Source organism: Dendrobates tinctorius, unplaced genomic scaffold (assembly GCF_039654945.1).
Source record: "Dendrobates tinctorius isolate UK_male_01 unplaced genomic scaffold, ASM3965494v1 ptg000121l, whole genome shotgun sequence".
In the NCBI taxonomy this organism is placed as follows: domain Eukaryota; kingdom Metazoa; phylum Chordata; class Amphibia; order Anura; family Dendrobatidae; genus Dendrobates; species Dendrobates tinctorius.
In genome coordinates, this window is record NW_027361789.1 from 1,028,894 (window position 1) to 1,042,461 (window position 13,568).

Consider the following 13,568-nt stretch of genomic DNA (forward strand, 5'->3'; position numbering starts at 1 on the left):
AGAATGAACATTGTGCAGAGCAACGTGAAAGCGAAATGACTCTGCACGTGTTCGGGCCTTTGTTACTACTTATAACCACATCAGCATTTGGAAACCGTGAAGCAGCTAAAAAGTAAACCCCCAAAACTGTATGTACTCTAAAGTATAGCGCAAAGATGCCAGCGATGGAAAAATGACGGCTAAGCCATCATAAATGTAAATTATTAAAGTGTTCATTAATGATTAAAAACGGGTAAATTGCAAAGTTTCTCGCTTTTAAACTTTTGAGTCGCTCAAACAATTTGCACTTTCATGCCAGTTTTAGGCAGCGCCGCCAAAATGGACGGAGCTGGGGAGAAGCTGTGTCCGCCCCTCCAATTCATCAATAGTGAAATGTTACTCCAGTCATTGACTGGAGTAACGTTTTTGCCGAGGCACATGCCACTAATAAAATGCACTGAATTAAGTGATGTGCCTCCTCCTGCGTTAGCAGCATCTTATTCCTACACGGCCCTCATTTAGACTGGCGTGCAAATCCTAATTAATCAGGGCCGAAGTCTATAAAAAGTGATAGAAAAGATGAATTGGGGTCAAAATGTTTTCACCATATTTCTTCGGTGCAATTTTATACTTCGACCTCGTAACTCTTTTTTTCTTTTAATGAGTTTTCACTTAGTTAAATGTTAGAGATATTAGAGCCCTTTAATACAAAAGTACGGTAAAGCTTTGGACATGCCTATATGAATTTCTAAGGAAGCCGCCATTAAATGGCAGTGCATAGTTCCCATATCTTCTCACCTAACGTCTGATTCCCATAGGAATGTGTGTTTCCCGTTTATTAAATCAAACGGAAAAGTGCTGAAGTCCAACATGTTTTTTTCTTTTCAGAGACACTTCTTCAGAAACATTGGCTCCATCCTGGCCTATGCTTTCTTTGGTACTGCAGTCTCGTGCTTCATCATTGGGTGAGTCATAGCAGCGTGCCGGCGCAGATGATCTACACACGTTCCTGCACCAGCTGCGCAGCTGAAAATCTCCTCTCTGCTTGTGCCTAGTAACTGTATGTCTTGCGGCTTCTGTGCTCGCAGTGATGCTATATTTATACTTATTTCTGCTATTTATACACTCTCTATAGTGTTCAGTTTCTGGCTCTTGAGGCACAAAGGTGAATTTATTACATATAATACTTATGTTAAATAGCTAGATGCCTAAAGAATAGGAAACTTAATTCATCTTTTCACTAAGGAGGTGTTACTGCGTCTTTCCAGACCACAGGTTTACCTTCTGAAAAGGTAAATATTTAGGCTTTTTTAATTTTGCTATTTTTTTTTTTTGTCTAATGTAAAAAAAAAAAAAGTGAATAAAGAGGAAAAAAAACAAAGCGAACCTGTTAGCAGTTTTGGCCGATATAAGATACTGCAGCTGCCTTTCAGGGCTTATCTACAGCATTCTATAATGCTGTAGATAAGCCCCTGGTCCGACCTGAAAGATAAGAAAAATAAGTTTTATCATACTCACCCGTGGAGGTCCGGCCCGATGGGTGTTGCAGGTACGGCACCTCCCATCTTCTTGCGATGCCGCCGTCCTGCTTGCTTCACAGGCTCCCCGGAATCGCACTCCTGCGCAGATGTACTTATCTTCCTTGTTGAGGGAAGACCAAAGTACTGCAATGCGCAGGCATCGGCAGGGCTGCCACTAGGAATTTCGGGACCCCGTACAGGCAAAATTTTTGGGGCCCCCTTGAGACTCCGCCCAGGCTCCACCCCAGCCCTGCCTCCACCCCTCGAACTGTCCACAGACCCACCGCTCTGTCTTGGAAAAACTAATCACAGCAGCTTTTGTTTTGGCCTAAAGATTTTTTAATCTGCCACGACAACAAGGTATACTCTTTTGGCCGGGCCCTACTCTACTCTAACCTATTAAACATTTGTTAAAATATGCAATACAATTTAGGTATATTTTTATTTATTTTTCAATTTTTAAAATGACAAATAATACCACATACAAGGGACAAATACCACCATGACCAGACATCATATTGCCACCACAGTGACCGAACAATATCACATACAAGGGACAAATACCACTGCACCATGTCCAGACCACATATTACCACCACATGGTGACCAATAATACCACATTGAAGGAGCAAATACCAACACAACATGACCAGACCACATATTACCACCACAGTGACCAAACATTATCACATACAAGGGACAAATACCACTGCACCATGTCCAGACCACATATTACCACCACATGGTGATCGAATAATAGCACATACAAGGAACAAATGCCACCACACCATGGCCGGACAGCATATTACCACCACATAGTGACTGAATACTAACTGATCATTAATAAAAAAAAATACTTTCACCATAAGTGCCATTATACACAGGAGATCTGTACTTAGTATGCAGTGTCTGTGTACAGGTAATACAGTGATCACCAGTGACATTATGCACAGGACCTCTGTATACTGTATACAGTATACAGTGTATAGTGTCAGTGTACAGGTAACACACTGACTCACCAGTGACATCTCTAGCTGAAGTTCTTCATCCTTGCTTTTCTATTTAATCCAGCACAGACCGCCATCACTTCTTTCAGCCAGGACTCGTCTCTGCTTAAAATAACACAGTAAACTGGAGCACCACTTCCAGAGCACATTCACCACTTTTTCCCTTTCTTCTACACTACACATCTGAATGCAGACCTTCACATGCCCCTTCTGCCTCAGTTCATTGTCATGTCTTCTCTCTCCCACCCTCTATTCATTATCAACTGCTCTTCCCCACATTCAATACATCATTTACTCCCCACCCTCAAAAGTCATCATTATTTGCTCTCCCTATTCCCCACCTTCAGTTCACCATTTTCTCTTACCACACCCACCTTCAATTCAATTGCTGTCCCCATCACCCCCGCATCATTTGCAATCCCCATCACCCCCACATCATCATTTGAGGTCCCCATCACCCCCGCATCATCAAATGCAGTCCCCATCACCCCCGCATCATCAATTGCAGTCCCCATCACCTCCGCATCATCAATTGCAGTCCCCATCACCCCTGCATCATCAATTGCAGCCCCCATCACCCCCGCTTCATCATTTTCAGTCCCCATCACCCCCGCTTCATCATTTTCAGTCCCCATCACCCCCACTTCATCATTTTCAGTCCCCATCACCCCCACTTCACCATTTTCAGTCCCCATCACCCCCACTTCATCATTTTCAGTCCCCATCACCCCCACTTCACCATTTTCAGTCCCCATCACCCCCACTTCATCATTTTCAGTCCCCATCACCCACACTTCATCATTTGCAGTCCCCATCACCCCCACTTCATCATTTGCCATCCCCCTTACTTAATAATTTTCAGTCCCCTATCATTTCACCATGTGCAGTACCCCCTTAAACACACTTCATGATCTGCAGTCTCACTCCCCCCCCCACCTCACCCATTTAAAAAAGCAAAAACATTTTTTATACTTACCTTAATCGTTCCCGGGGCATCTAGTGTGTTTTCAGCAGTGAAGCAGCTAGAATGCATGGGCTGCAGTGAGGACCTCCCTGGAGCCCATACATTCTAGCGCATTCACTACTGAGATGGCTAGACTGTATGGGCTGTAGTCAGGACCTGCAGGGAGCCCATACATTCTAGCTACAGCCGAGCAGGAGCTGCACAGCCAACTAGGAAAGCCGGCTGTGGACACCTCCAAAAAGTCTCCTGGGCCCCAGCGCCGACGTGTGCGCCGTAGTGCACCGTATTTTAGTGCACGATGGGGCCTGATCAGCAAAAGCACAAGAGCGGGGCCCCAGATCTGCGGGCTCCTCTGTGTACTGCTGATGACCAGGCCCCTTACATCAGTAAGGGCAGTAATGCCCTGATGGCGGCCCTGGGCGCCGGGAAAAGTCAGAGAGACCCAGCGCCTGCGCACTGCAGTGTTTTGCTCTGCCCTCCACAGACGGCAAAGCAACTGAATAATAATAAGAAGAAGCAGCAGAAGAACTAGATGTGTATTTCCTGAAGGAAGTACAGATAGTGCTTTGAAATGGTGCCCGGGCTGCCCCTTTAAGAGAGACTTGCCTGCTGCCCCTGCAAGACTTTCAACTCAGGATCCGTTTTAACTGTGGGTGCCTCTCAGGGGCCACTTTGGCCTCAGGGTCTGATTTGGTGGGTGGGGCCCCTCAGGATCCGATTCGGTAGCCTGGGCTCCTCAGGGCTTGAATTGGTGGCCGGGATCCCTCAGGGTCCGATTTGGTGGGCGGGGCCCCTCAGGGTCTGATTTGGTGGGCGGGGCCCCTCAGGGTCTGATTTGGTGGGCGGGGCCCCTCAGGGTCTGATTTGGTGGGCGGGGCCCCTCGGGGTCTGATTTGGTGGGCGGGGCCCCTCGGGGTCTGATTTGGTGGGCGGGGCCCCTCGGGGTCTGATTTGGTGGGCGGGGCCCCTCGGGGTCTGATTTGGTGGGCGGGGCCCCTCGGGGTCCGATTTGGTGGGCGGGGCCCCTCGGGGTCCGATTTGGTGGGCGGGGCCCCTCGGGGTCCGATTTGGTGGGCGGGGCCCCTCTGGGTCCGATTTGGTGGGCGGGGCCCCTCTGGGTCCGATTTGGTGGGCGGGGCCCCTCTGGGTCCGATTTGGTGGGCGGGGCCCCTCTGGGTCCGATTTGGTGGGCGGGGCCCCTCTGGGTCCAATTTGGTGGGCGGGGCCCCTCTGGGTCCAATTTGGTGGGCGGCGCCCCTTAGGGTCCGAATTGGTGGGCGGGGGCCCCTCAGGGTCCGAATTGGTGGGCGGGGCCACTCTGGGTCCGATTTGGTGAGCGGGGCCACTCTGCGTCCGATTTGGAGGCCAGGGTCGATCAGCCTCCGATTTGGAGCCTGGGGTCACTCAGCTTTCAATTTGGCGCGCCGGCCCTTTAAGACTCATTTTTGTGCACCGGCCCTTTAAGACTCATTTTGGCGCGTCGGCCATTTAAGAGCCAGTTTGGCTCACTGGGCTTCTAAATCCACTTTGGCGCACATTCTCTCTCAGGGGCATGCGTCATGTGATGAAGCTAGATTTGCATTTGTGCTGTGGGTTTCGCTTTAAGAGCTGAAATTATCTGGCAGAAACTGTGTCCTGGGGGGGTCATGTAAAGTTCGTAGGCGTTGGCATAGTAAACGGGTCTGCCTGCGCATATCAATAAGCTTAACTGCCATTTCAATCGCCTCAAGGCATGTTTTACCTATGGCAACATTTTCTCATTGAATTGCATTGAGGAAAAATTTTTCAAACGCAAATTGCGCAAAAACTACAAATCCGATCGATACGAAAATTGCTTAGCACACCACTCGTGGACGCTGGCTTCGAAACGACACCTCAACGGAGTCTGTGCTTGTAGCGGTTCAGGCCGCATTAATTGCGGAAAATCAACTGAATAATAATAGTAAGAAGAAGCAGAAGAATAAGTTAGCAGCGTTCGGATTACAATATTGTGGTTTTTCAAGCACTATAAAAACGAGCTTCTCCAAAACGCAGAACATATGTGAAGCTTTCAATTATTGTGTTTCTTCCCATTTGATATTCTCAAATGAAGGACACTCTACACTATTGCATCCAGCTTTAAGCTCTCTTCTAACTAGCAGTATCATCATATCCCCAACTTACAATATTTATCTGCCTGTGTGGCAGCTCACTAGCGAACACTTAGCGATGCATCAGCGATCCATATCGTTGTCGGGATCGCTGGTGCATCGCTAAGGGTACCGTTACACAACGATATGGATCGCTGGTGCATCGCTGCGTGGTCGCTAGAGAGCTGCCACACAGGCAGATCTCACCAGCGACATCGCAGGGGTCGGGGGTCGCTACTTACCTGTCAGACGCGGCGATCCTGACGTCCTCCTGCCCGCGTCCACGCGTCGCTCGTCGGCGCCAGAGGAAGCGCCCGACGAGAAATGGTCCAGGACGTTCTCGCGCGATCAGCGATAACCAGCTGGGGAGCCGGTCGGAGGTAAGTATCAGACATAGCGATATCGCTAGCAATATCGCTGCTACGTCACAAAATCGGTGACGTTACAACTATATTGCTAGCGATATCGCTATGTGTAACGGGGGCTTTAGTGTAATGGTACCCTTGCTCACATAAGTCACCATCTGGAGACCTTATCTTCAAAGCCAGATGTTGGACAAGGTGCTAATTCACCAAGCTGGCAGATAACTGCAAGCTACATATCTTGGACCTGTGAGCCACATGTAGCTCCCAAGCCACAGGTTGGAAACCCCTGCTGTAGGGTCTGTAGAAAATCTAGAGCAGTGGTTCCCAAACTCCAGTCCTCGTGGACCCCAACAGGTCATGTTTTCAGGATTTCCATAGTGTTACACATGTGAGATGCAAATTGCCTCTTCAGAAAGAAAGAGGACTTTTACTCTACAGCGCCACCTATTGGTAGTAGCGATCCTACAAGTCACAATCAACCCTTTAACGAGTCTTGTAGTATGACTTAGGATACAAGCCAAATCAGAATCTCAATTTGCAGACACGGTGTTTCGAGCTGTTGGCTCTCGTCAGTGCAAAGTATGAGATCTGATTTGGCAAGGTGAGAGGCTCTGGACTAGGGTCTAAGAAGTAAGGTTTCTCCTTGCGGAGAGTGACATGCCAGCTGTGGCTTGTCAAGGTAAGGAGACTTATTCGCCATGCAATGCTCCTCTGGGAAAATAATATGCAAATTGCCTCTTCAGAAAGAAAGAGGACTTTTACTCTACAGCGCCACCTATTGGTAGTAGCGATCCTACAAGTCACAATCAACCCTTTAACGAGTCTTGTAGTATGACTTAGGATACAAGCCAAATCAGAATCTCAATTTGCAGACACGGTGTTTCGAGCTGTTGGCTCTCGTCAGTGCAAAGTATGAGATCTGATTTGGCAAGGTGAGAGGCTCTGGACTAGGGTCTAAGAAGTAAGGTTTCTCCTTGCGGAGAGTGACATGCCAGCTGTGGCTTGTCAAGGTAAGGAGACTTATTCGCCATGCAATGCTCCTCTGGGAAAATAATATGCAAATTGCCTCTTCAGAAAGAAAGAGGACTTTTACTCTACAGCGCCACCTATTGGTAGTAGCGATCCTACAAGTCACAATCAACCCTTTAACGAGTCTTGTAGTATGACTTAGGATACAAGCCAAATCAGAATCTCAATTTGCAGACACGGTGTTTCGAGCTGTTGGCTCTCGTCAGTGCAAAGTATGAGATCTGATTTGGCAAGGTGACCTTGCCAAATCAGATCTCATACTTTGCACTGACGAGAGCCAACAGCTCGAAACACCGTGTCTGCAAATTGAGATTCTGATTTGGCTTGTATCCTAAGTCATACTACAAGACTCGTTAAAGGGTTGATTGTGACTTGTAGGATCGCTACTACCAATAGGTGGCGCTGTAGAGTAAAAGTCCTCTTTCTTTCTGAAGAGGCAATTTGCATATTATTTTCCCAGAGGAGCATTGCATGGCGAATAAGTCTCCTTACCTTGACAAGCCACAGCTGGCATGTCACTCTCCGCAAGGAGAAACCTTACTTCTTAGACACATGTGAGAGAATTCCTGATGCCTTGATGATACTTCCATCACCTGTGAAATACAGAGGAAATCCTGAAAACAAGACCTGTTGGGGTCCACGAGGACTGGAGTTTGGGAACCACTGATCTAGAGTATAATATAGGACATTCTCAAAGAGTAACTTCACTGTGAATCGAAAGTCCCAAGAAAAGAAATGCTAACAAGCGATTTTGGAATTGTGTTAAATCCACTCCTCTTTAGTAAGTCGTTTACAAACTGACCAAATTGTGAGTGGTCATCAGTCATGACGAGATGTTCCTTTCCTTACCTTTTCTATCAGACATGCCTCTCCCTGGCCAAAGGCCTACAAATATGAAGGGCAGTTATTTATCTACAGTCATACAGTGGCGTAACATACGAAATGTGAGCTATACAGTATTTAGGACAAATATGGATTTAATAACGTCAAGTGTTTGTAAGAACATGAAAAAGATTACAAAAAAATATTATAAAGCAGTGTTCTTTTTTTGTTGTTGTGGATCTTGAGCTGCCAGACCCATCCTGATCTGTAACTTTATAAATAATTTAGAATATTAGAGTTAATTACCATTATTGGTCATTGACATAATTCATTTCTGAGAGCTAATGGATGAGTAATGACAGTGCAGGTTAGAACGTCTGTGCTGTGGTGTTAGATTTAGGATGTTGATGTCTGAGAAGAAACCCCCCCAATGCCATATCAGGGAGGTATTATTGGATTAGTGTAGATCTTTATTTCACGAATGGAAAAGAACATAAAGGAGAGAGAGAACGAACTACTGCGCGTAGCCGAGATTCCCAGCCCCGCAGTGTGAATAAACCATAAGCGACTGCAGGGCGGGATCTCTGGCCGCGTGTCGACGTAGGCGCGATAGGAAGGCCAGGAAGTCATGACAGAGGATGGGCAGCGGTAACCAAGAATATATAGTACAGCGCAGGCGCCAGGATTTAAAAAGAACGATGTGGAGGCGGAGAAACAATGCAGGAAGACATGAGTGATGGATGTGAGGTGTCTCTGTCAGATGGGGAAAGACCTGCCCCCCTGTCAAATATCAGGTATGTCTGACCAATTTTATAAACGATTATTTCTGCGGTGGAAGGTACCCTAAATAAAAGAGCCACCTTGACAGAATGCAGCATTAGTGCTGCACAAGGTGGCTCCTTTACTTATAAACGCCTGCGGGGGGTGACAGGTTCCCTTTAATGCCAACACCCATCTTTTGTATCTCGGAGAGATTTATTTTCAGCTGTAATTGATGTCAAATTTTCTTTTAATCCCATTTCTAGATTCCAAATGCGACTAGACAAATGTTTTACTTCTCTATTTCCATATTTTTTTCTAAAAGGAACATGTCATCAGATTTGAATATAGCCAGATAGTTTTTACTCTTAAGTAGTCATGATGAGCGAGCTTGGATAAGATGTTATCCGAGCAGGCTTGTGTGCTAATAGAGTATGTTTGGCTTGCTCGAAAAATATGTTCAAGTCCACTTTCCCACATGTTTTGCTGCTGTTGGACAAACAGGCAATATTTATTTTTTTTATAAATAGTTTTAACCCCTTTACGACCTTGGACATATAGGTATGTCCAAGGTCACTTCCCCCTATTTGCTATGGCCTCATCGCCGGAGCTCGCAACTTTTCCAGCACGTCAGCTGCCCCTAACTGCAACGGGTGGAATCGCAATCCACCCGCGGCTGTTATGTTAACATGTTAAATGCTGCTGTGAGTCTCTGACAGCGGCATTTAAAATGATCGCTCCAAAAGTGCAATACAAACCCTGCCCATTGGTGCTCATGTTACATGATCGCAGGTCGCTGATGGGTTGGCATGACAACCCAGGGTCTACAGGAGACCTCTGTGGTTGTCATTGCCGGATAACTATGAGTGCGCTGCCCAGTGGTTGGTGCTCATAGCAAATGATCATTTCTGCTACACAGAGCAGGGCAGATTGCAGCTTCTAATCTCCCATGGAGACTATTGAAGCTAGTTGAAAAATATAAAAAAAAAAATGAAACTTTCATAAATATTAAAAAAAAATATATAAAAGTTTAAATCACCCCACCATTCAAAATAAATATGGATTTCTTTGGAGCAAGACTTCTTTGGAATATCATGTTATTCAGCTTCCTATAACGTACATGCCCATATAGACGGCTTAGGAGGGATGATCCTACTGACAGATTCCCTTTAACATGAAAACCTAATTTTAAACAATAGGCAAATTTACTCTTGACTCATTTTATTTAAGTGTTTGCATATTCTGCAACAATCTAGGCATAAAAGTTTCATGCAAGTGACAGACTGTTGACACTTAGGCTATGTACCCACGTTGCAGAAATGCTGCGGATATCTCCGCAACATTTCCGCACTCCCGCTGCGGGTAAAACGCATGCGCATTTGCATGTGTTTTCCCGCGGAAAACAAGCGTTTTTCTCTTGCGGAATGCTTGCGCATTCCAAGCGATTAGCTGGAATGTGATAGGTAGGATGTTAAAATAATAAAAAAAAAAGAAATATTGTTATTCTCACCTTCTGACAGCTCCTGATCTGCTCTGCGGCGCTCCCGGCATCTTCCGGTCCCAGTAATGCTTTGCGCGAAGGACCTGAGATGACGTCACGCTCGCGAGAGCGAGACGTCATCACGGTCATTCGCGCAAAGCATTACTGGGACCAGAAGTTGCCGGGAGTGTGGTGAGAGACGGGAAGGACTCCGGGGGCCGCCGGAGGATGAGTATATTTTTTTTTTTAATTTTTATTCCATTTTTTACAGGATTATGGTACCCAGGGCCTGGAGGAGAGTCTCTTCTCCTCCAGGCCCTGGGTACCATCCGCACATGATCCACTTACTTTGCGCATGGTGGGCATAGCCACTTGCGGAAAATAAGCGGATCAATGCATTCCTATGGGTGTGGAATCGCCGCGATTCTGCAAAAAGAATGAGCATGCTTCGGATTTTACCGCGATGCGATTCCGCAGCGGTAAAATCCGCAGCAATGTGGAATCCCATAGGATTGTATGGGATGTGTTTTCTTAGCGTTTTTGCAGTGGAAAATCGCCGCGAAAAAAACGCAACGTGTGAACGCAGCCTTGGTCTGAAACCGCCAAATAAAAAGGCACCAGGAGAAAGGACTTTGTGTGATACAGCTTACAGTCTGAAGGCCCAATACATAGGATTAGGTGTGGACGCTCAGTCCTTTAGTTCTATGAGAGAGGCTTCCACAGGAGAGGTCTGGGAGCAGCTTATTTTCCTCTTCCCATACAGAACACATAAGAGCCCAGCTGTGTATGACCAGGGCGGGGGATAAAGATTTTCATCTAGGTTGGTATTTTGGCAATTGGAACAATTATACGTGTCATGGCTCATTGATACCAAAATGTTTTGTCAATTTCTTTGTTTTTATTTGATCAAATTACAGTTATGTATTTTTTTAATTTTAGAAATCTCATGTACGGAGTGGTGAAATTAATGAATCTTGTTGGCCAACTGAATGGTAAATTTTACTACACGGATTGTCTCTTTTTTGGAGCCATCATCTCTGCTACAGACCCAGGTAATGGAAGTTATGTGACATAAATGTCTTCTGCATTGTACCATGGCTCTTACACATGATCACACCTGAAATACAGTAACTGGCTATAAGAAGTCCAGCCTAAATCTTTTTTTTTTTTTCTGATTTTGGGGTATTTAACATTTGCCGACATGGGGACACTTTGTTCCTTGCATCCATCAGCACACCGGTTACGTGCTGTAAAAAAAAAAAAGTTTGAAAAAATATAGAAACAAGTAAAAAAAAACCAAAAAAACCAGAAGTTGAAATCATCCCTTTTATTCCCCATTAAAAATAAAGATTTAAAAAATAAATACTTGGCATCGGTGCTTTCAGTAAAGTCCGATACATAAAGATAATTAACACAATCAGTAAACACCATAAGCGAAAAAATAAAAAATAATCAAGAATGCCAAAATTACGGGGGGGGGGGGGGGGGGGGTTTGGTCATGTCAAATTCACCAAATATGCTGTAACAAGCGATCAAAATATCAGATCTATCCCAAAATAGTATCAATAAAAGTGTTGTCTCGCCCCGCAAAAAAATAAGCCATCACACAGGTCCATTGACCGATAAATAAAATGGTTACAGGTCTCAGATAATGGCGATCCCCCCTTTCCCAATTTTTTTTGCAGACTTAATTTTTTGACAAGTAAAATAATTTGTAAAAAAAAAAATTAACATGTTTGTATCGCCATAAGTGTACTGATGAGCAGAGTCCTATTGCGAGGTAATGTATACCCCGAAATGTACACCATAAAACGCTTCCCAAGAAACAGAATTGCTTTTTTTTTTCTAACTTCTCTCAACTTGGATTTTTTTTTTTCTCCATTTTCCAGTACATTATGTGGCAAAATGAATGGTGTCATTCAAAAATACAGCTCATCTGAAAACAAGCCCTCTGTGGACTGAAAAAGAGTTCTAGCCCTGGGAAGTATGGGAGGAAAAAAAAACAAAAACTGAGATTGGCCCCGTCATGAGGGAGTTAAGGAAAAGCGATGGCAAAAGGGTCCAAAAAACATCCAGGCGTTGTTTGAGCTTTCCCATTGACTTATGTTGTAAAGAACAGAACATCTTCGGAGAGCAAAAGAAAGGACATATTCCTTTTCTTTAACTGCTGGTGTGTATAAACCTGAAGCAGTTAAGGCCTGTTTCACACTTCAGTTTTTTTGTGTCAGTTAAAATCCGCCAAAATGGCGGAAAGCGGATCCGTTGCTAACTGACGTGAACGGATGCCACCGGACCGTTTTTTTGACGGATCCGTTGAATGAAGAATTTTAAAGGAACCGCAGTCTAGAGAGAGAGAGAGAATTTTTTCCGTCCGCCAGGAAGGATTTCAGGGTTAAATTTCCAGCTGACTTCATTCCTCCAGGCATGCGCAATGTAAAATGCGGATCCTGCACCAAATAAACGTTACATGGTCCGTCCAGGCATGTCGGCGGACGCAAAAAATTTGGCGGTTCCGCAAAAAAACAGATGGCCATCCGTCAAGATCCGCCGGTAATGCAACTCAATGGGGAAAAAAAACTGATCCGCCCAAAAAATGGCGGATCCGTTTTTTTTAAAAAAACGGTGGATTTTGACTGATGGTCAAAAACGGAAGTGTGAAACAGGCCTAAGACATTAAACTGCCTGGACACATGCACAGAAAGTCAGCGGTGCTTATGTTCATTCTTCTGAGAGTTTTCTGAATGATTTTCAGGCATTTTCTGCCTGAGAAGATGTCGTGTGCACATACTTTTAGGGAATCTTTTAAAAGGGCCGTTTTATTCCTTTAAAAGGAAACTTCATTTGCAAAGTTTTCAACTAACAGATTCTTCATAACCTTGGTGATTCCTTAAAATCACCAGCCAAAGGTTCAGCTCCTCACCCCGAGCTGACAGGTACCCTACTGTCCAAATGCTGCAGTTCACATGATAGGTGAATGCCGGGATCCCCAAAGACTTCCATGAACAAGCTCCTCTGGCCCCTGTCTGAATGGTGCGCCATGCTAACTGCCCCTCTGTTTATTGTCCATGGGGCTTGAGATTGCAAAATTTGCCATGTATTGAAAATAAAAAAACTGAGTGCTGTGCTCATTTTTTCCCGTCAGTTCTGTAGGTCTGTAGCAACACATATGAATGCTTCTCCATCCAGACGAGGGGACAATGAAAATCCCATTTTTATGATATGATCCGTGAATCCAGCATAATCAAATACTTACAACTTAATCTATTGATGTATCATACATTTTAAATATTAGCTTCCCTTTTAAAGGGATAATGTAGCATCAGAAAATTGTCTATTGTTTAAATCAAGTTTTTGTATTAAATGTATTTTTTAGTTCCATTAATGTTTGTCATTTCAGACTAAATAACATGCAAATCGTCTCTTCAAAGAGGAAAAGGCCTAGAACTCACTGCTTCCAATAGGTGGCAATAGAGTTCTAGTCTTCTTCCGCTCTGAGGAGACAGTTTGCATATTC

At 45.0% G+C, this 13,568-nt stretch overlaps 1 protein-coding gene across 2 annotated transcripts in view; it reads left to right on the forward strand.

The window, feature by feature from the left end:
- The window catches only part of SLC9A7 (solute carrier family 9 member A7), a 180,957-nt gene that overhangs the window by 76,027 nt on the left and 91,362 nt on the right, over positions 1-13,568 (forward strand). For both annotated transcript variants that reach the window (XM_073541453.1, XM_073541454.1), the window contains exons 4-5: positions 868-944; positions 10,994-11,106. In XM_073541453.1, coding sequence (XP_073397554.1) covers positions 868-944; positions 10,994-11,106 — 190 coding nt within the window. The remainder of the gene's footprint in view (positions 1-867; positions 945-10,993; positions 11,107-13,568) is intronic.